A 21,769-nucleotide genomic window follows, 5' to 3' on the forward strand; every position below is an offset into this window, starting at 1 on the left:
CATGCAGGGACGTGGCACTTGTGATGGCTTCTGGCCCCCAGAACCTGCCTTCCCCTCCCATTGCTGACTGGAAGTCGCTGTTTGCTGTCCCACCATAGGCCTTGGGCCATCGGGTGGGGGGTTATTCCCATAGACAGCAGGCTCTGGCTCAGATGCGGTCATCACAGCTCACACCTGGCCACGACGCAGGAGGGCTTGCCCAGGATTCTAGGCCTCGGCCCTGTCCTAATGGGTGCCCATGTCCCACAGAGCATCGTGAAGGACTTTGCAGCACGCTGCGGGATGATTCTGCAAGAGGCAATGAAGTGGGCGCCCACAGTCACCAAGTCCCACCTGCAGGTATGCCCCTTAGAGCTTTCCAGCACAGCCCACTGCTCCTCAGTGCTGCCCACCAAGCCTTCCCCAGATTCTGGGGTCGGGGAAACCCCTGTGCTACACGTAGAACTGTGCGTGGTAGGTTTCCCTGAGTTGGTTTCTGGGAAGGCCATCGCCAGCCCTTTGTCGCCAGACTCTTCTGAGTGGACTTGAACTTCCATCCATCAGCAGCCAAGCATTTGTGGCAACCAGGGATTCTGTGCCTAAATGCAAACCAGACCTGCTGCTGCTGGGGGGGGTACGCACTCTCAGTGACCCCTGGGGTTGCTCAAACTGCTAGTCTTTGTTAAAGCAGAAAGCCTCATCTTTCTCCCTTGGGGCAGCTGGTGAGTTTGAACCACTGGCCTTGTAGTTAGCTGTCTAGTGCCCAACCACAAACATTAGGCTGGTGCCTGGGGTGAGTGAACACTCCCGAGACTGTATGGAGTTGGGCCCATGGAGGTAAGGGGAGGGTACAGGTGAAGCAGGGGGGTGGGCAGGTGTGTGAAGCTGCAGACCAGCCCCCAGAGACTGGCTAGCAGGGCCAGACCAGCAGCACCACCATGTCCACAGGCAGGAGTCAACTGGAAGGGGGTCAGAGGTGAAGATAAGGCCCACAGAAGCAGCCTGGGCTGCAGGTGTTTGTAGCAACCTGACAAGGGTGCCTGGGGGCACTGGCCAGGTGCAGCTGGCCCAGCACAGCTTCTAGGCTGGGATCCAGTAAGGACAGAGCCATGGTGGTTGGGAAGGGTCTGCCTTCCACAAAGATGCAACCTCAAAACAAGCCTGAGCCAAAAGGAAGCCTGGACAGAAAGGCTCCCTGATGACCTCGGCCTGTGCACAGACGGACGGCAGGCCGTTCTCACACTGCAACCCTGACTGATGCCTGGTTCATGGAAAGGAGGACCTCAGTCGGAGTGGGACCCCACCTGCCCGAAGGCTGCAGCGGGTGGAGAGTGGGTGGTCAGTTTTCCCAGCATCCTCTCCAGGCGGCCTGAGGCCACAGAGAAGAGAAAGCTCGAAAGCCCAGGCTACTGCTCACCAGGCTTCCACCCCTCATCTGCCACCCAGTCCATTTTGACTCACCACTGCCCCCCGGGGCTCCCTGGGTGGATTTCTGGGGTGGCCCCATTGCGAGTGTGTGCTAGCAAGAGCTTGGCTGTTTGGCTGTTAGGAGGGTGTGACTCTCCCACCTGGACCCTTCAGTGCTGAAGCCTGTGGTCCCCCCCATATCCCCCACACACCTCTGACAGGTGTCGCCCCAGATAGACTTGGACATGTCTACCCTGAAGACAGACACACATATGCATGCACCTTTGTGTACTGATGTCCGTCTCACACACACTCTGTCTGCTCCTCTGCCCTTACAATCCCTCATTCCCCTCTCCCCTCAGGAATACCTGAACAAGCATCAGAACTGGGTGTCCGGACTGTCCCAGCACACAGGGCTGGCCATGGCCACCGAGAGCATCCTCCACTTCGCCGGCTACAACAAGCAGAACACGACCCTGGGAGTAGGTGCCAGCCTCCTGGAGAGCAGGTGGCCCCAGCTGGGGACAGGGTGGGGAGACGTCTGCTGCTGGTGAGGGACAACCCTAAGTTCATCGCCTCAGAAGCCCTAGGAGCAGTTCTGCTCAGTCCCATAGGGTTCTTACAAGTTAGAGCCCACGCTGCAGCTGCAAGTTTGGGTTTGGGGTTTGGATTTTACATTGCAGGCAGTAAGAGCAGCTCCCCAGGAGTGAGGGGAGCTGTCCCCCTGACTTCTGAGGCCCTTGTCTGTATGGGAACACACAGCCTCATCTTTCTCCCTCGGAGCAGCCGGGGTTTGCCCTGCCAACCTCCGCTGGCAAGCACTTAACCACTTTGCCACTGGTCTCCACTCTCAGACTCAAGGGTGTTCCTCAGTGCTTCCTTCTTCTCAACTTTCATGTGGACGTGGATTTCCACTTCGGTGACCACTTATCCTCCGTGTCTTCCCATGGTAGACGTGAGAAAGCCCTATCCACGCAATTGTCTGAGAAATGTATCCGTGTTCTTCTCTAGGCAACGCAGCTGACTGAGCGCCCAGCTTGCGTTAAGAAGGACTACTCCAACTTCATGGCTTCTCTGAACCTGCGCAACCGCTATGCTGGAGAGGTACTTCCAACCCTCAGGTCCTCGGGGTCCGAGCTGCTCCACCTGAAAGCTGAGTGAAGTGTCCGAGTGGATGTGGAGGGGACGGCCATGCTCACCCTAAGCTCTGGAACGTTCTCCCCAAATTCAACCCAAGCCTGATGCCTTTGAGTCTGCCCACTCCTGGCAGCCCTCGGGGGCACAGTAGAGACTGTCTATCTTAGTAGGAGCAGACTGCCACTTTTCCACGCAGAGCAGCTCATGGGTTAGAGTCCCGGACATTGCAATGAGCTGCCCCAGCTTAACCCTCTGCTCCACCAGGGCTTCTTTGAAGTCCATCCATGGCAGTTGTATGGCCTGTAGTGTCCATGACCCCTTTATTTCCACTGGCTGGTCTGTGAGCCTGGGCAGGTGACACCTGGTGGGCTCGTCTGGCCCCGTCTCTGGCAGAGCCTGCCTCACGCCATTTTGAGCACCCCAGTGGTGGACTTGTTTTTGTTTTGTTTTTAAATAAGTCAAATCTCTTTTGCTGGCAGTCTAGTAAATATGGAAGCCATGCTTTTTCTTACGGTGAAGGCAATGTGACTTGAAAGACAGTTACTCGTTGGCCCTGAAAACACTGAATCTACTTAGCCCTTCTTCGGGCTCTGCTGTAATGCCAGGTGACAAGGCCAGGCCCCTGTACACGAGGGATGCCTGTGGTCGTGGCAAGGAGCCCAGCTGGCATGGAGAACTCTTTGTTGGAATAACTAAAAGAGCTCAGCAGTTCGAACCCACCAGCTGTTCCTCAGGAGAAAGACGAGACAGTCTGCCTCTATTTAGATTTACAGCCACAGAAAGCCCAGGCATCGTCCTGTGGCCACTCAGTGTCCTGAACCACAAGACCAGCAAAGCACTCCTTGCAGGTGTACGGGATGATCCGTTTCTCAGATGCCACTGGCCAGACGTCTGACCTGAATCGGATGATGGTCCAAGAGCTGAACAGAGCGCTGAGCCTCGGCAGCCCTCAGCACTACACACAGGCCATGTTCAAGCTGACCGCCATGCTCATCAGCAGCAGAGGTGAGGGCCTGCAGGAGGCGTTCTGGAACCAGCAGGTTGGACAAATCCTTGGCCCCAGGTGTTTCGGACTTAGTGGTTGAGCAGGGATGGGGTTGGGAGAGGGGAGGTATCCTGGTGCTAGAATTTGAAGACATCTACGCACCTGTGGTGATTACACATTGGGTTACTAACCCAAAGTTGGCAGTTTGAAACCACCATCCACCCTGAGGGAGAAAGACAAGGCTTGCCACTTCAATAAAGACTTAGTCTTAGAGATGCACAGTGGGTCCTGAAGGGTCGCTGTCAGTGGGCATCAGCTCAATGGCGGTGCGTTGGTTTCTGCTGGTGTTTTAAGTGCCCCAGGAGGGAGCCCTGTGGGCACAGTGGACTCAGCATTGGGCTGTGAGCTGTGAGGTTGGTGGTCTGAACCCACCAACTCCAGTGGAGAGAGACACGGCAGTCTGTTCCCCTAGAGACGGCCAGCCTAGTGTGGAAGCCCTGTGGGGCAGGGTGCTCCTCTTTGGGGTCCCCACGGAGTCGGACTCAGCTCATCCTCAGTGGGGTTTGTTTGCTCACAGACTGCGACCCCCAGCTCCTCCATCACCTGTGCTGGGGACCCCTGCGGATGTTCAACGAGCATGGCATGGAGACCGCCCTGGCCTGCTGGGAGTGGCTGCTAGCCGGCAAGAATGGCGTGGAAGTGCCGGTAGGAGCAGGACGATGTGGGGAGAGCATGGCGGGTGAGGGTAGGCCCCTGTGACTAACCCCAGGGCTGCTCAGAGGACACAAAGAAGAGATGGGACAGGGCACCGCCCCTCACGCTGGGGCCATGGCAACTCTCAACTCAGGACGCCCCGGTGGCTGTGTCTGACTACAGGGCCTGCTTTCCCTTCTTTAACTTTCAGCAAGGATTGCTTGCATCGTGTGGAGCTTGTTTCCACAGGAAGGACTCAGCAGTGGTGGACAGCCTCACCTGCCTGCCTGTTGCCCACCTGCCATGTGGGCTATGTTGCTCTAGGGTTTTCAGTGGCTGCGTTTTTTCAAAAATGGATTTCCAGAGTGTTCTCCAAGGTGCATTTGGGTGGCACTGGACGGCCAACCTCTGAGGGAACAACCAAGCACGCTAATCTTCTGCGCCACACAAGAGGGGCTCCTAATGGAACTGTACACGCAAACCAGACCCACGGCCAGCAAGTCGCTCAGACTCCTAGCAGCCCTCCACAGGGTGTCCGGGCTGACCATCTGTATGGAAGCAGACGGGTTCAGCTTTCTCCCTCAGAGCAGCGGGGAGGGGGGTTGAGCCGCCGACGTTTTTGTCAGCAGCCCAACTCCCCTCACTGCACCCCCAGGGCTCCTTGCCAGCCACCAAGGTCATGCTGAGTCTCCCCCCAGGTGTTACCAGGTGCCATTTTTCAAAGGCTCGGGTGGGGGAACCCCCCTCTCTCTACCGAGAAGGGACAACCTGTTGAAATGCTGGTTAATCTGACCAGAGCAGTTGGGTTTGTGCACAAGAATATCTTCCCAGGCAGCAGTCTTTCCTGTCAGCCATGTTTCTGCCTTTGCTGCTGGATGAGGCCCACAGGGAAGGCAGTCCTCTCCTCTCAGCTGATCAGATAAACATCTAGGGGCATTCTGTTTCCTCAAAGGTCTCAAATGTTCTTAATGGCAGGGACCTTGACATGTGTTTTCTGTGTTGCTTAAGATCAGTTCCAAAAAAAAAAAATTCTGACTGCCATCCAGAGAACGCTGGGTTTCTGAGAGTGTCGCTCTTTACAGGAGAAGAAAGCCTGCCTTTCTCTCTGAGCGGCTGGTGGTTTCAAGCTGCTGACTTGGGGATAGCAACCTAACTAGTAACCACTGCACCACTGGCTCCTTTCAGTGCACAAAAAGGGTGTTTTGTTTTTCCTTTTCTTTAAGGGACATTTTGAACATTTCCCTCCGTGATTCTGAAATGTTCCAGGAAGATGGTGATGGCGGTGGTGGTTCTAGCACCTCTAGGACAGTGGTTCTCAACCCTCCTCACGCCGTGACCCATTCATACAGTTCCTCATGTGGTGGTGACCCCCCAATCAGAAAACTATTTTTGTTGCTACTTTATAACTTATTTTGCTACTGTTATGAATTGGGCGACCCCTGTGAAAGGGTTATTTGCCCGCCCCCCCCCCCGAGGGGTCACGACCCATAGGTTGAGAACTGCTGTTCTAGAATGTAAAATTCCCTGGGGTTTGTGTCTGTCATCCCATGCCAAGTTCTGAAGCCACATCCTGGTCCCCTGTACCCTGCAGCTGGGGGTTTTGAACTATGGACCTAGCAGTTGGAGCCGACTCATAACTTTTACACCACCACTCAGAACGTTTGGACCACCCTTAGAATTTAGTGGCTTAATAAGGAAATAACAGGTGCAACTCAGGATCAGGAAACCCACAGGCTGAGTCTAAAAGGTTCCCCCAAAGAAGTAGGGCCTCTCTCTCCATTCCTCTCGGCCATGCAAGCAAGCAGACCCTTCTCTGTCACGCATGCACGCTCTTGGCCATGCAGACCTCCCGTCAGCCTCTCCGGGACAGGCCTCTGACTTTGGCACCCCTACTGCTGGCTGGAGAGAAAAAGGGGCTTCCTACTCCTTAGAAGAGTGACAGTCTCAGAAACCGCCAGTGGCAGTTCGCCCTGTCCTAGAGAGTCGGTATGAGTTGGCATCGACTATGGCGGTGAGTTTGAGTTTGGGAAGGTTTCTGTTTTCCAGTTATACTGCTGACTGACCCTGCTGGTCACCAGGGTGGTAGCTTTACTTAGCATTCCAAGCAGCAGGCATCTGCCGTGGCCCCCCATCCTGGGCAGGGCCCCGCCCAGGCCTATCCCTTTCCAGACCCGAGTCACCGCTCTTCTGAGATTCCTCACCGTCTTGCTGCTCATCTCTTCTTTCATCCTTCTGCTTCTCTGTCAGTGGGCTCAACTGGATATGTGAGCAACCTCCTGCTCAGTTTCAAGACCTGGCCCTCCCATCGGGGCCATGGAATGACCAGACAGACCCCTCTCCTCTCGGTACACCCCACATTCACCTCATTTACATATCAGGCCACAGCCATTTTATTTGCATAAAATATCTTGACTCAGCCCTTTAAGGTGTGTAAAACGGACCAATCACAAGGGCAGGCTGCAGCCCAGGCCAGACAGGTAGGTAGTATAGATCCATCAGGCAGGTGGTTTACAGCTTACCCAGGAGGTATCAAAGCAACCTAGACAAAAGTATCGTGGCCTCTGGGGTGGACACTGAGGGCAGGGAGCTAACTCTCTCAAGCTGTTTCCCCAAAGGGCCCCATGGAGGACCTCGTTTCATTCTTTTGCATGTGGAGACACCCTGGCCTCACCCAACACCAATTATTAAGCATACTGTCCCCTCCCCGTTAGACCATCACCACGCTGGATTGCTTACTGGCTGTTTGGCACTCCTTGCTGCTCCATATAAATTTGAGGATTGGTTTGTCCACTTCAACAAAAGCTGTGTTGGAATGTTGAGGTGGGTTGTGTGGAACATTGAGGTCACTTTGGGAAATACTGACATGTGAACGATACCAAGTCTACCAGCCCATGAATACAGAATATTGAATGTCTCTCCATTTACGTAGGGTTTGCTTGTTCGTGTTCTGTCGTTGTCCTGGCTCAGGCATAGGGACATCTGAGGGCTGCAGCATTGGCAGTGTTTTGTTGTGTGTGCATGGGGCTGCTACGGGTCGGAACCGACTCAACGGCGCCTCACAGCAACGGAATCTTCCATGTACAAGTCTACCTCCTCCCTGGGGCACTGCATCCCTGTGGATTTTATTCTTCTAAACATCGTCATACTCAGACACACATCTTTCATAACTCGATAAGGAAAACAACATGACTCCTGTCTGCTCCCCGGTGTTGCTCACAGCCTCTTGTTGTTCCCAGTTCATGCGGGAGATGGCAGGGGCCTGGCAGATGACGGTGGAGCAGAAGTTTGGCCTTTTTTCAGCCGAGATCCAAGAAGCCGACCCTCTGGCAGCCTCAGAAGCCAGTCAGCCAAAGCCCTGCCCGCCTGAAGTGACGCCCCACTACATCTGGATCGATGTAGGTGCCTGGGGTCCCCTCTCCACAATGCTCTGCTGGGCTTGGCCCTTTCTTCTGCAGGCAGGGTGTCTCTAGGCCCCCAGGGTGAAGTGAGGGGGGTGTCCTGCAGGTGAAGAGCAGGCCCTTCACAAGGCTCCTCCCCCTCCCATGCAGTTCCTGGTGCAGCGCTTTGAGATCGCCAAGTACTGCAGCTCCGACCAGGTGGAGATCTTCTCCAGCCTCCTGCAGCGCTCCATGGCCCTGCACATCGGCGGCGCCAGGGGCAGCATGAACCGCCACGTGGCCGCCATCGGGCCACGCTTCAAGTGAGAGCCCCGCAAACACAGGCTCATGCGAGCAGACTAAAAATGTGGGTGGTAACATGGGCCTGAGAGAGAAGGGAATTTCTCCGCCAGGCTTAGGAGCCCCCTCATTTTAAAGGTTCTGCCCTCCGAGTACCTCTGGAAGGTGGTCTCCAATAGCCAAGGCAGGGTGCCCATCCACCGGGTTTTTTTCCTCCAAATGTTTAGGTCTTCAAGGAGCTCTGCCATGACTTTGGGGTAAAAATAAAAGGGTCGGTGAAAAGAGGGATGGCTACCACCCAGTCCTGACTCCCGGGAGCCCTGGCTACCTGAACCGAGCTGCACATAAGGTGAGGGTGGCAGGCCCCGGGCCCACCTGACATCCCGCGCCTCTTGCAGGCTTCTAACCCTGGGGCTGACTCTGCTGCACGCTGATGTGGTTCCAAACGCAACCATCCGAAACGTGCTCCGGGAGAAGGTCTACTCCACTGCCTTCGACTACTTCAGGTACCGCCGCGGCTCTCCCCAAGCAGCCTGCCCACCCCGACCCTGCGCCCAAAGTGCTCCTGGCCGCTGGGAGGCTGGTCCTCAGCCGCACACCTGGCATGCACCTCAGACTCCCTTAGACAGCCCCAGGGCGTTCCCCTGTCTCCTCAGTCCCATGCTGTTCCCGCACACACACCCAGAGCTCAGTACCCCTCCCCAGGCAGTTGCTGGCGACCAGCTCGAGCTCCCCCCTGTCACCTAGAGAGCCAGGACGGGCTCTTGTCCCTCTGTAACTTGGACGCTCCGACGTTGCCCCCTTGATGGTTTTCAGTTGTCCCCCCAAGTTCCCGACACAAGCAGAAAAGAGGCTGCGTGAGGACATCAGCATCATGATCAAGTTTTGGATGGCCATGTTCTCAGACAAGAAGTACCTCACTGCCAGCCAGCTCGCACCCCCAGGTGAGCAGTGTTCTCGACCGCCCCTGGCAAGGGGACGGGGTGGAGGGAGCATGCAGAGTAGAAAAGTGAGGCAGGGGTGGGAGTGCCAAGGATTAGACAAAAGAGCAGTCAGGAGGCAGCTAACCTCTCACGCAGACCATGCCTGGGTGCTGCGGCTCACCTGGGGTCTGGGACAGGTTCCCATCGATGGAGTCCAAGAGGCCACCAAGTGAATTGTGGCTTCTGTGAGGGGCAGCCATGGGACTGCCTACACACTAAGGAAGAAGGTGCGCTTGCTGGTAACAACTGAATCACCAGTTTACTTCAGGGTTTAAGCACACACACCATGAAGCCTGTGTCTAGAGGCCCATCCAGGGCACCACTCAAGGATAGACCCAGCCAGGTTCACAACTCTCTCTGGAGGAGGTGACACAGGCACCAGACCAAACGTGAAGGTGGACAGGGAGCCTTCCAGGCCCAGGACACTACAAGACACTACAGTGGAAGCAGCTTGTGCATGTGTGCCTCTTGATCATACTGGATCAGATCGTGTGACTTCAGGAGTCAACCACCAGCCTACTCCTAATCCATCCTAGTCTATAAGTTCCTCCCAAGCAGCTTCAGCATCTCAGCACCACACAACCCCCACATCCCCTGCCACTAGCGGCTTCCACAGGGAGACATAGTATATGTCCCATATGTCCCCTAACATAGCAAACCACTCACCACAGACGAGATGTTAGTTTCTACAGGCCACCCCCCAGCCGACAACCTGACGCCAAATAGGAAGGAGCTTTCAAAGCAGTTCCATAAGCCAGCTTTCCGAATGGGGTAACCACCTGAGCATGGCCTGCGTAAACCCACTGCCCCCGAGCCAGTTCCAACTGCTGGCAACCCTGTTGGTTACTGTCAGGAGACCGCCGTCCCTGGAGAGAGGCATTGAGCTAGATAAAGTGGAGGGGCAACTCACAAGGAGATGGGCAGACACAGTGGCTCAGCACAGGGACAGTGGGAGGACGGCGCAGGACCGACCGGGCCCTATTGCATTCTGTTGTGCACAGGCTCGCTATCCGTCAGAGCCCACTCAGCAGCGGCACCTAACAACAAAGGACAAAGCAGACCTGCCCCAGCAGGTGGTGGGTTCCAACCACGGACCTTGGCAGTTGGCAGCCCAAAGCCTAGCCCCCAGGTCCCGCGTTAGCACTATGTAAAAGGGCAGTGGAATGCTGACCAAGGATTGTCATCTGTATTTTCAGAGATTTTTGTTATTGTTGCCCTATCTTAAAGGCAAAGAGTGCATTACAATTAGAAAGCTCTTCATTGAAGTGGCCAGGATAACCCTTGGGGAACACACAATCCCAGAGTTTGTCCTGCAGGGTTGTAAGCAGCTCCTACTTGTCCTCTCCGGGACAGCACCCAGGCTCCCATGAACCACCTGGGCTCCAGTGACCAGCATCTCTCTCGAAGTGCTCATGCCAGATCACTGTCTCTTGTCACAGAGAACCAGGACACGCGGAGCAACCTGGACATAACAGTGGGCTCCCGGCAACAGGCCGCACAAGGCTGGATCAACACATACCCATTGTCCAGCGGCACGTCCACCATCTCCAAGAAGTCAGGTTGGTGGGTGCTTATGGGACACCTTGTGTCTGCCCCACACCCGCTGGGCGCTTTTTCAGATGGGGACCCACAGAGCATTGTACCAGCTGCACCAGGGCAGGGAGGGCACTCTGAGGAACTGCCTATGTGCTCTCCTCCCCCTCAGGGCTGTCAAAGAAGACCAACCGGGGCACCCAGCTGCATAAGTACTACATGAAGCGCCGCACACTGCTGCTGTCCTTGCTGGTAAGTCCAGCACCTCACCGCAGGGAGAAGGCTGGGCAGGCAGGGCAAGGTGGGAGCCTCAGTGTGTTGTCACCTCCCCAGGCCACTGAGATTGAGCGGCTCCTCACGTGGTACAACCCGCTATCGGCCCCAGAGCTGGAGCTGGACCAGGCAGGGGAGAGCAGCGTGGCCAACTGGAGGTCCAAGTATAGCAGTCTAAGCGAGAAGCAGTGGAAGGACAACGTTAACCTGGCCTGGAGCATCTCTCCTTACCTGGCTGTGCAGCTGCCTGCCAGGTGTGCCACAACCCAGCCGGCTCTACCCCGTGCCGTCCGCAATTACACACTTCTTCACACTGCCAGCTGGGAGCCCCAGCCTTCAGAGGCCATGTTGCATTGGCAGGCCAGTGGCACATGGGAGTCTCAGCTTATCCCAGGTGCCCACTGTTGGCACCCGCTGAGCCACCTGAGCCCTCATGGGGTCACAGGTGTCCCAGACTGATGGGAGCTGAAAGAGACTCCTGACATGCACCTGGTGCCCAGACAGTGCCAGCCAACTTCTAGGGCCTACTTCTAGGGGAACACGCTTACACCAGCTCCCATTTCTGGTCTGTGGGCCATCTGCTGGAGCAGGACCATAGCTGGGTTCTCCAGTCTCCTCAGCCTGGATGGTGGCCTGGAACTGGAAGCAGGTGCCCCCTTCCCCTAGGGAAAGCCTAGCAGGGAGGGGCCGATTGGAGAGCAGGACTCAGAGCAAGAGTGTGGGTCAGCCCTGCCCAGGTTTGCTGGCATTTCCTTAGCTGATCACGAGCCAGTGTCATAGAACTTCCATCTCAAGGATGCTGGTCACTGCCCTGTACCCTGCAGCTTGTCACAGTCCGTGGCCCCTCCTCTCGGGAGGTGGCAAACCTAAGTCTCGGGACAAGGTCCCTTATACATAAACCCATCTGCTGCAGGTTCAAGAACACGGAAGCCATTGGAAATGAGGTGACCCGCCTGGTCCGGTTGGACCCAGGAGCTGTCAGCGATGTCCCTGAAGCCATCAAGGTACCATGCCAGCGCAGTAGGGCCTTGACGACCCTGACCTGATTCCCCACAGGTGCCGGCAGGCCTGGGAGCACCTTGCTGGGCGGCAGAGTTTGGTTTGGTTTCCGGTTTTTTGCTTTCCGCTTCTGGTACGAAACACGTTTGCATCTGCAGTCCACAGGCTTTGAAGCACTGCTTTTTAGAAGAGGATCACACAGCCTTTCTTCCTTCACTGTCTTAAGTGGACGCCCCACCGGTGATCCTGCTGGTATTTGAAATGCCGGTAGCAGTGTCCACCCCCACAAAGCCACTACAGCTGGGCGGTCATAAGGAGGCCCAGGTTCAGGCCCATGCTGCGTTTTGCTTTACGTAAAGTCACCAGGAGTGGTGTCAACCTGACAGCAGCATGTATGACAGAAAACTCAACAAATTCATGAGTTTTCACCTAGTAGCAGCACTGTTGTTGTGGGAGCATGGTAGCAGAATGGCCTCCCATTGGGCTGCTGACCACGGCTAACAGTGTGAACTCCCCAGCTGCTCCCCGGGCTCGTGAGACACAGGTTTTCCACTCCAGTAAAGTGACAATCTCCGAAACCCCAGGGACAGCTCTGCCCTGCGTTAGAGGCTCACGCACTGGGAGTCCGCATCCACCCCATGGCAGTGAGTTTGAACTTTAGGTACGGTGGCGCCGTGGTTAAGCATTGGGCTGCTAACTGAAAGGTTGGCAGTTCAAACCCACCAGTCGCTACATGGGAGAAAGAGGAGGCGGTCTCTTTCTGTGAAGATTGACAGCCTCGGGAACCCTGTGGACACAGCTCTCACTCCTGTTCAGTCACTGTGAATCGAAATCGACTTGCTGGCCCTGGGGTGGCTGGTTTTTACCAAAGCATGTTCCCCAGTTGTTAAATTCTTCATAAATACGACTGACTTTGTGGCTGTGTAAGTCCACAGTCCGGAGTTCAGCCACGTCCCCACTCTGCTTGCAGTTCCTGGTCACCTGGCACACCATCGACGCCGACGCGCCCGAGCTCAGCCATGTGCTCTGCTGGGCGCCCACCGACCCCCCCACCGGTCTGTCCTACTTCTCCAGCATGTACCCGCCACACCCGCTCACTGCGCAGTACGGGGTCAAGGTGCTACGCTCCTTCCCTCCGGTGAGTGCCCACCCACACGGGAGAGGGCCTTTTCAGAAGTCAGAACCTGGCCCACCTAGCTTGGTCCTCCTACCATAATCATTCAGATTGTTACAGACCAGAAACTTGGTTCTAACTCAGAGATGTCATTCCAGAGAATACGAGAGGGCTTCACACCCTGGGAAACCCCATCTCATCATGGATTCCATTCCCAACCTCCACCCCGCAATTTGGGAAGCCCTCCCATATTCGTGTTTTACCCTTCATTGGGTGGTACAAGTTAAGGAGTGAAATTGGCTGGGGTGCGAGCCTTTGATGAACCCCAAAACTCACTCTCAGAGTCTCTGTCAGCTGTGCCCTGAGCCCTTCCCAAAAACCAGCCCAAGAGGGTATTTCGCTGTCTACCCTGAGCCACAGCACCTGGCTCTTCAGGTGGCGCCTGCCACCCCCTGGCCGTCTGCAAAGTTTATCTGGCCCTGGTTCTCCAATAGGCATGGCTCGGATGGGGCTGAGCGAAACAGGGCCGGGCCTGCTTGGGCCTGGACACGGTGGGTCCTTCTCTGTTGGAGGGTTCTGCAGGCTACAGAGCTCATAGCTCCCCTCCCTCCCTGCAGGATGCCATCCTGTTCTACATCCCGCAGATTGTGCAGGCCCTCAGGTACGATAAGGTAAGGCTGCTGCTGCCCCTCCCAGCAGGCCGCTGGCCACGGGGCCAGTCAGGTACCCAGCACCCACAAGCTTCTCAGCATGCTGAGAGCTGTGCTAGGTCAGAATGCAGAGGCCCCACGGGGGCTCATGGTCCTGACCCCCCCATAGATGGGCTACGTGCGGGAGTATATCCTGTGGGCGGCATCCAAATCCCAGCTGCTGGCCCACCAGTTCATCTGGAACATGAAGACAAACATCTATCTGGATGAGGAGGGCCACCAGAAGGACCGTGAGTACCCGCCTCCTGCCCACGGCCTGGCCCTGGAACCCTGGGGCCACCAGCCCTTACCTTGCTAAGCCCACCAAAGCCAGGAGCTTTTCCCCTGTCAATGTGAAGAGGGGCTACCTGGCCCGCTCCTCCCAGGCCGAGCCCCAGCTTGCAGCTTCTTTGGGCCCCCCTGCTGGGAGAGAGGGTTATTCACTAGGGTTTCCAAGGCTGCCTCAGCTTTCTTTCAAGCAGCAGCTGGTGGGTTCAAACTGCTGGACTTGTTGGCAGTGAGTACCAGAACACATGGGCCACACTTTGAAACCAGCTGACCTCAGCAGTTGGCAAGACCACAGCCTGGTGTCTGAAAGAAAGATTGGCTGGGCTTCCCAGGGAACCCTGGCGGAATAGGGGTTACACACTGGGCCATTCACCACACGGCCAGCAGGTGGAGTCCACCTGCCAGTTGCTCTGTAGGCGGTGTCTGCTCCTGCAGAACACTGACTGGATGTCAGTGAGTGATGGAAGGTAGGCTTCCCGAAGGGGCTGCTGGCTCACCCCTTCCCCTCCATGTCCCCGTCCCACCCCTAGCTGACATCGGGGACCTGCTGGAGCAGCTGGTGGAAGAAATCACGGGCTCCTTGTCAGGCCCAGCCAAGGACTTCTACCAGCGGGAGTTTGACTTCTTCAACAAGATCACCAATGTGTCGGCCATCATCAAGTAGGTGGCAGGGTGGAAAAAGCGTCTGCAGTTCTGGTCTTGTGACAGTGTGGCCTCACCTTGTCCACCTTCCCTTCCACTTTGTGAAGGCTCTTGGTAGCACACAGAAGAGATCGCCCTGTAGACCCCACCCCCACCCCATGCCCCCCACTCACGGTCCTGGAGCAGCTAAGGGAGCAACCCAGCTGGCTTCTCTGACTAAGGCCCCGCTTGTCCGACCCATGTCCCCAAGGCTATCCCTTGATAGAAGACTGAGCAGTGAGGGTGACCCTGGCACCCTGAAGCTTACTGGAAGGCAGGGGGGCACACGCATCACTAACTGGGCATCCACCAGGGGAGGGGCACCTGGTTGTACCTCATCCCTCCATCTCCAGGGCTCTCCATGGCCGGCCCAGGGCCCATAGCATGCAGACTCTGAGGGGCCTTTGAGAAGGCCATTTAAAGATGGGATGGTTTTTCCCACACATGCTTTACAAGGCCTTCACAGAGCAGGGATTTGAACCCAAAGCTGTGTCAGCATAGTCATGTCCCTCCCCCACATCCCAGATGAGGACTGCCCTGTAGGGGGAGGGCCCCCAGGGAACTAGCACCTCTCTCTCTCTCTCTTTCTCTCTCTCTCTCTGTCTCTCTTTCCTCAGGCCCTACCCTAAAGGCGATGAGCGAAAGAAGGCGTGTTTGTCTGCACTCTCCGAGGTCAAAGTTCAACCAGGTCAGCAGGGGCCCTGGTGGCTCAGCTCTCAACATTAGGTACAGAGGGCAACCTGCAGAGCTAGGAGCTACTTCAACCTCAGGGCCAGCACTGTGGGCTGCGGGCTCTTTCCTGGCGACCATGGTACCGAAGAGGGTCATGATCCCGGAACAGGACCTGGGCAGGCTCTGCAGGGGAGGGGGGATGGGCTGGCCAGCTGGCAAGAGGGAATCACTGTCACCAGCAAGAGCTGTTCTGGGGATGGAACCCGTTGCCTGGGCCCAGTGGCCATAGACAAGAGAAGTGAGAGCTAAAGGCCTGGGCATTTGCATTGGGGGGCTGCCTGCCATGGGGGGGTGACCACGCCTGGGGAGGCCACTGTTTCATTTCAAAATGTGGGTTCCATGTGGCTCTTGGGAGAGAAGCCATCCTCCTGAGGCCAGCCCCATCTTTGGGTGGAGGGGTGGCCACCTTCTAGGGGCGTTGTGACTCTGCATTTGCCCCACCCCAGGCTGCTATCTGCCCAGCAACCCAGAGGCCATCGTCCTGGACATTGACTACAAATCCGGGACGCCTATGCAGAGGTGAGGCGCACTTCTCCCGAGTGCTTGTTCTCACCTGCCTACTGGTTCTATTGCTGCCACCACCTTCTCCCCCGCAGTGCAGCGAAGGCCCCGTACCTGGCCAAGTTCAAGGTGAAGCGGTGTGGAGTGAGCGAGCTAGAGAAAGAAGGTCAGTGGGGCCCCTGCCCTGCCCAGGCCTCTCTGCTCATTTCATTTTCCCCAGCTCCCCAAGAAAGGGCTGCTCAGCTATCCAACCCGTAGCAGCTCTGAGGCTGGCCCCTGGCCCTCCACGTCCTCTGCGCATGTGTCCCCAAAGCCGCCAGAATGTTCCTGAGCCTGAGGAGACAGAGGCCTGGGGGTGGGGGCAGTGCCTGACCCTGGGGTGTCCCGCCCATCCCCCACTGCCATCGCCCAGCTTCCCAGGGCCCCTGGGGTTTCTTCTGGGTTCTGAGTAGGGCTGGCTTCTCACTGGGTGATGAGCGCCTGCCATCCTGCCCTGCCCAGGGCTACGGTGCGGCTCTGACACTGACGAGACAAGTGCTCAAGAGACAGACGTCCAGAAGATCTCCTGGCAGGCCGCAATCTTCAAAGTTGGGGACGACTGCAGACAGGTGGGGCTGGGGCATGGGCCTCTCAGTGCATTCTGGGGCTACAAGGCCAATTCCCACCGCCCACTGCCACCAATTCCATTCTGACTCTTAGTGGCCTGCAGGACAGAGTAGTGGGGTTTCCGAGACGATAAGTCATTCTCCCATGGAGCAGCTGGTGGACATGAATGGCCAATCGTCCAGTTAGCTACCCAAGATTTAACCCACGGTGCCATAAGACAGTGGTTCTCAACCTGTGGGGGTCTAGCAACCCTTTCACAGGGGTCGCCTGATTCATAACAGTAGCAAAATGACAATGAAGTAGCAATGAAAATAATTTTATGGTTGGGAGGTCACCACCATATGAGAAACTATTAAAGGGTCACGGCATAAGGAAGGTTGAGAACCACTGCACTAGGGCCTCTTAGCTAATACGCCCAGACTCGCTGCTGTCCAGTAGGTTCTGCCTCTCAGTGAGCTGGCAGGCCAGAGAACTGCCCAGAAGGCCTCCAAGGCTGCAGCTCTTCACAGCAGCAGCCAGCCGCCCCTTCCTGCCTTAGCTGGCTAGTGGGCCCAGCTCTGGAAACCCAGACTAGTCTGCTTTCAGCCTCTGGGGATGGGGGACTGCCCAAGGGGAAGTGGCCGCCAAGGATCCTCATTTCCCTTGGGCGTGGGCAGCCCGGCCACCCAGTGCCCATGGTGTCGCCCTCCTGTCGGCTCCCAGGACATGCTGGCCCTACAGATCATCGACCTCTTCAAGAACATCTTCCAGCTGGTTGGCCTGGACCTTTTCGTGTTTCCCTACCGGGTCGTTGCCACCGCCCCTGGGGTGAGTGCCCTCTACAGCTTAGCTCTCCCAAAGGGTGCTCCTTCTCCCTGCCAGCGGTCTGAACATGGCCACCCCCCTCCCCAGTGTGGAGTGATTGAGTGCATCCCAGACTGCACCTCTCGGGACCAGCTGGGTCGCCAGACAGACTTCGGCATGTATGACTACTTCACACGCCAGTACGGAGACGAGTCCACACTGGCCTTCCAGCAGGTACTGGTACACTTGGACCCCCCTCTTCTGCAGTCACATGCAGTGTTTCTGGAGACTGAGGACTGAAAGTCAAGTCCTGGGTGTGGGAGGTCTCTTACCCCCCCATGGGCCCTCTTGATGCCTGCTGGTCCCTGCACAGGCCCGCTATAACTTCATCCGGAGCATGGCTGCCTACAGCCTCCTGCTGTTCCTGCTGCAGATCAAAGACCGGCACAACGGCAACATCATGCTGGACAAGAAGGGCCACATCATCCACATTGGTCAGCCGCCCCGGGGCCTGTGGGGGGAGTGGGTCTGATTCTAATCTGGTTCTTCCTGGTTCACTCACACCCAGGGAAGTGGGACCAGAACAGGAGAAAACACAGTTCCACACCCTCTTAGAAAATACAGACACATGCTGCATAACAACCAACTCTGTTGCCCCGCAGTCAGAAACAGCCGTGCCAACCTCCAAGCCTGTCCCTCCACAGTCCTCAGTGGACTCACTAAGCCTGAGTGTCCCATCCCAGGGCTTTCTCCCATTCAGGTGATCATTTTGGTATGCCCACATATTAAAAATGTGGGTCTCTTCCAGCTTTGCTCTAGTGGCCATGACAACTGGTCCAAAGCCCTGCCCAGCTGAACTCTGGGAGGGGCCCGTTGGGAACATGTCTACAGTGGCCTCTTCTTCCACTCCTTTTCTGGAAGCCACAGCCCTGGGGCCTTGCTCACAGCTGCGGTAGGAGCTGGAGCTCCTCAGAGCAGCCCCCGGCCTGTCCCGCAATGGGCCTTTCAGTCACAGATGACTTTGGGGTTTTGTAGACTTCGGCTTCATGTTTGAAAGCTCGCCGGGCGGGAACCTGGGCTGGGAGCCCAACATCAAACTGACGGACGAGATGGTGATGATCATGGGGGGCAAGATGGAGGCCACGCCCTTCAAGTGGTTCATGGAGATGTGTGTCCGAGGCTACCTGGCTGTGAGGTAAGCCCTGGGCTACTAGGGAGCAGGCCCCCTGAGGCCTGGCATGTCCAGGCTGGATGGGCTCCCAGGAGTTGGGGGGTGGGAGGGGAAGGCAAATGGCAGGCAGCTCTATACCAAGGGCCAGCCTGTCCTGGGTGATCCTTGAAGGCCCTGTGGAGTGGACCTCTTTCTGGAGAAGGGATGATGTGCGCAGGACTAGTGTTGAGCGTTCTGCCAGAGTCTGCAAGGGCGAGGGGAGGACACAGGCATTGGTCACCCTGCCCACCCCTCTCTTACCCCCAGGCCCTACATGGACGCGGTCGTCTCCCTCGTCACGCTCATGCTGGACACAGGCTTGCCCTGTTTCCGAGGCCAGACAATCAAGCTCTTGAAGTAGGTTCTTGGCAGACACACAGGCCATTAGGGGACCCTTTCTATAAGGTCAGCAGTTCGAAACCCACAGGGGCAGTTCTACCCTGTCCTTTAGGTTCATTGGGAGTCAGTATCAATGGCAATGAGTTTTTGTCCATTTCCAGGGGAGCCTCAACTGACAAGTTCCCACACACCCGAAACCCCAACTCCCCAAATCAGACGACAATCATGCTAGGCGTGGTTGGTTTCCACGTAACCCTGCTCCCAGGGGTTTACTCAGCCCTCCTCCCCTAGAAACAGGTTTAGTCCCAACATGACGGAGCGAGAGGCTGCAAATTTCATCATGAAGATCATTCAGAACTGCTTCCTCAGCAACAGGTGAGCCCACCCCGGCCCACTGGCAGTGAAGCGGCCTATGCAGTGGGCCAGCCAGTGAGTCTTCAGAAAGACAGCAGGCCCCAAGATGGGAGATGCTGCACATGCCTTTCCAGCTCAGCGCAGCTGCTCCGCACTAAGCAATGCCCGTGGGACTCGTTGATCAAGATGTGAGGTGGGACAGGTGGACAGGATGGCTTTGGGATATGTGGCTGGAATGACTGGATTTACGAGATCCCAATCCCCTGCAGGTGGGGTGAAGTGGGTGGAACTTAAGATGCTGTTGAGATAGCAGATTGATGAACGGAGCCCAGGTGGCTCTGTTGAGTAAATACTGGTCTATCAACGGCAGGTCAGCAGTTCAAAACCTACCAGCCTCTCTAGGGGAACAAGATGAGCTAAGTCTGCTCCTTGAACACCCTGTGAGTCTGAACTGACCTGAGGGCATGGGGTTAGCGACGTCAGGGGTCTAGTGGACACATAGTAGGGAGATGAGTAGTGGGACCTGGCTCTGGCCAGTCCCTTGTGACGGTGGACTTGAGTGGATGAGCGCTCAGGGAAGCTGAGGTTGGTGGCCTGAGTGCTGGTCTTGTCAGTGCAATAAGGGGACAGCTGCTGAAGATCCCCTCCCCATCACCCTCTGCTCTTCTCTTGGCCTCCAGGAGCCGAACCTACGACATAATCCAGTACTATCAGAATGACATCCCCTACTGAGCACAGTGCCACCTGTTGTATGCCTGTGTGCTGGGCAGCCCCCTCCACAGCCATGAGCCACGTGGCTGCTAGGACAGCTGCACAGAAGAACCATACCCGGTGGGCAGTGCTGGAGCAGCACAGCTGGAGGTGAATGGCATCCTTTCCACAGGAGAACCACACCTGCGGCCCTTGGCAATCTGACCCTCCCTTAGGTATGGCTTGTCGCACTGCTTCCATGACAGTGATTTGATGGCACTGTCTCTCATCGGTGTGAATCCTTTGTTTGCACTGGACACATTCCTACCTGTATTATTCCATTGGTACCTGAAGTATTTGTGTGTGTGTGTGTGTGTGCATGTGTGTATAAAAATAAATAAATTACATTCAATTTGTACAAATGAACCCCCCCCCAAAAAAAGCTATCAAATATGAAGTCCATGTTCAGCTGAGGGGGTTTCCCAGCCAAGTCTTAGAGGAGGGAGGTGGCAGGCCCCGTATTGTTGGTTCTTACGGAGCCTTTCAGCCTGGGCCAGGCACACCAGCTCTTCAACAGTGGACCCTCCCATCTGGAAACCTAAACCATACAATCCCCACCACAAGTTGGGGCCGGCTGGGTGGATCCGGGACCAGGACCACTGCTTCCCGCCATTAGTGGGCCAAGTACAGCTTTAAGACCTTTCTTTCCCAGACTGCCTTCGCCTCCACACCCCACTCCCAACCCCGAAGGCCACCTTATTTTAGACGAAGACGTAGAACAGCTCAATATCTTGAAATAAGTTCTTTAAATGAAAAAGATGTGATAAAAAGAACATACTACTGATTGGTCATCTGAAGGAACAAGGAAATATCTGAAAACAAAACAATCAATTTTCAGAATCGATGCAGACCCCAACAACACTCAGCTTCAGGAGCCACCTTTGGGTCCTGAGTGATGTAACTAAAAATCAACATGTAAGTTAATCTTTACAACTGTAGACTTATAGCTACCCATGAACTATAAGGATCTATACTTACCAAAACATTAACTATTCCAAGTCAGGGATTATACACCTGGATTAAAAGCAAGACCCAACCCTGACTACAAGAGATGTACTCAAAGACTTAAGTCTCGATTTCTAGACTGAACAGACTTTTAAGCTTCGGGAAAAATTAGTTCCAGAATAATCTTAAAGAAAATTAATAAACTTCCTTATAATTAAAAAGGTGGGGGTGTTAGTCCAGGTTGACTAGAGAAACAAATTCATAGGTACTCGTGTATAAGAAAGACCTTTAGATAAAGAATAATTGTATATTAAGGAAATATCCCAGTCAAGTCTATTAGCCCATATGTCCATTTCCAGTCTGTAAATTCCTCTTCAGACTCACAAAACACATGCCATGGCACCGAATAAAGGATCACAGGCCAGTGGGTGGAAAGTCTTGTGGATCCAGTGGTGGTGGAAGCATCTCGGCACTGTCATGGGTTCTCTATGTGGCTCCTCCAGTTCCAGGGCTCTGGCTCCATCAGCATAGCTCCATGTGACATGTCATCAAGAATGTCCTGCAGGGAGAGAGTGTGCCCTGCAGGAGTTCCCAGAATCCTCAGGAGAAGGCCATGCCCACACAGAGGCTTCATGGCTATAACCTGATTGACAGGATAGACTCCACCCCTTCCTCGAGTTGACAGTAATTATGTAACTACCACAGGGGGATAATGGTTTATTAAATACTAAAATAGCAACAAAGAAAAAATTAACACAGGAAATTTTGTAGAAGAAACTAACTAATATGCTTCTATAAGAGACCTTAGAGACAGAAAGCATATTAAGAAAATGACAACAGAAGTGGCCATATTTATTTCTGACAAAATAGACTTTAAGGCAAAAACCAACAAACACTAAGAGACAAGGGACTCCAAAAAGTTCGTGGAAAAATTCCACTATCTTTTAATCCCATTTTTCCATAAACCTGTTGAAGCCCCTCCTTTGAAGAGTCAATTGAACAAGAGGGCATAAGTATAATAAATATCTATGCACCAATAAAAGCCTCAAAATAACAGAATTGAAGAGAAATGGGTAACTCCACCTCTGAGAATTCACACCCCTTTAAATGA

The 21,769-nt window shown here is 55.3% G+C and overlaps 1 protein-coding gene across 1 annotated transcript in view; it reads left to right on the forward strand.

Annotated features, from left to right (window-relative positions):
• PI4KA (phosphatidylinositol 4-kinase alpha) overlaps nucleotides 1-21,408 on the forward strand; it is a 107,095-nt gene extending 85,687 nt beyond the window's left edge. Inside the window, exons 28-55 of the mRNA XM_075534533.1 lie at nucleotides 250-339; nucleotides 1,749-1,868; nucleotides 2,398-2,490; nucleotides 3,372-3,528; nucleotides 4,086-4,213; nucleotides 7,438-7,596; nucleotides 7,750-7,901; nucleotides 8,277-8,384; nucleotides 8,695-8,822; nucleotides 10,301-10,420; nucleotides 10,567-10,646; nucleotides 10,728-10,921; nucleotides 11,581-11,671; nucleotides 12,637-12,804; nucleotides 13,398-13,451; nucleotides 13,600-13,720; nucleotides 14,288-14,417; nucleotides 15,056-15,126; nucleotides 15,617-15,689; nucleotides 15,767-15,837; nucleotides 16,173-16,279; nucleotides 16,980-17,084; nucleotides 17,169-17,294; nucleotides 17,434-17,554; nucleotides 18,096-18,255; nucleotides 18,538-18,627; nucleotides 18,901-18,984; nucleotides 19,644-21,408. Of these exons, the coding sequence (XP_075390648.1) occupies nucleotides 250-339; nucleotides 1,749-1,868; nucleotides 2,398-2,490; nucleotides 3,372-3,528; nucleotides 4,086-4,213; nucleotides 7,438-7,596; nucleotides 7,750-7,901; nucleotides 8,277-8,384; nucleotides 8,695-8,822; nucleotides 10,301-10,420; nucleotides 10,567-10,646; nucleotides 10,728-10,921; nucleotides 11,581-11,671; nucleotides 12,637-12,804; nucleotides 13,398-13,451; nucleotides 13,600-13,720; nucleotides 14,288-14,417; nucleotides 15,056-15,126; nucleotides 15,617-15,689; nucleotides 15,767-15,837; nucleotides 16,173-16,279; nucleotides 16,980-17,084; nucleotides 17,169-17,294; nucleotides 17,434-17,554; nucleotides 18,096-18,255; nucleotides 18,538-18,627; nucleotides 18,901-18,984; nucleotides 19,644-19,695 (3,153 nt within the window). The 3' untranslated portion in view covers nucleotides 19,696-21,408. The remainder of the gene's footprint in view (nucleotides 1-249; nucleotides 340-1,748; nucleotides 1,869-2,397; nucleotides 2,491-3,371; nucleotides 3,529-4,085; nucleotides 4,214-7,437; nucleotides 7,597-7,749; nucleotides 7,902-8,276; nucleotides 8,385-8,694; nucleotides 8,823-10,300; nucleotides 10,421-10,566; nucleotides 10,647-10,727; nucleotides 10,922-11,580; nucleotides 11,672-12,636; nucleotides 12,805-13,397; nucleotides 13,452-13,599; nucleotides 13,721-14,287; nucleotides 14,418-15,055; nucleotides 15,127-15,616; nucleotides 15,690-15,766; nucleotides 15,838-16,172; nucleotides 16,280-16,979; nucleotides 17,085-17,168; nucleotides 17,295-17,433; nucleotides 17,555-18,095; nucleotides 18,256-18,537; nucleotides 18,628-18,900; nucleotides 18,985-19,643) is intronic.
• The last annotated feature ends 361 nt before the right edge of the window (nucleotides 21,409-21,769 follow it).

Source organism: Tenrec ecaudatus, chromosome 16 (assembly GCF_050624435.1).
Source record: "Tenrec ecaudatus isolate mTenEca1 chromosome 16, mTenEca1.hap1, whole genome shotgun sequence".
Classification (NCBI taxonomy): domain Eukaryota; kingdom Metazoa; phylum Chordata; class Mammalia; order Afrosoricida; family Tenrecidae; genus Tenrec; species Tenrec ecaudatus.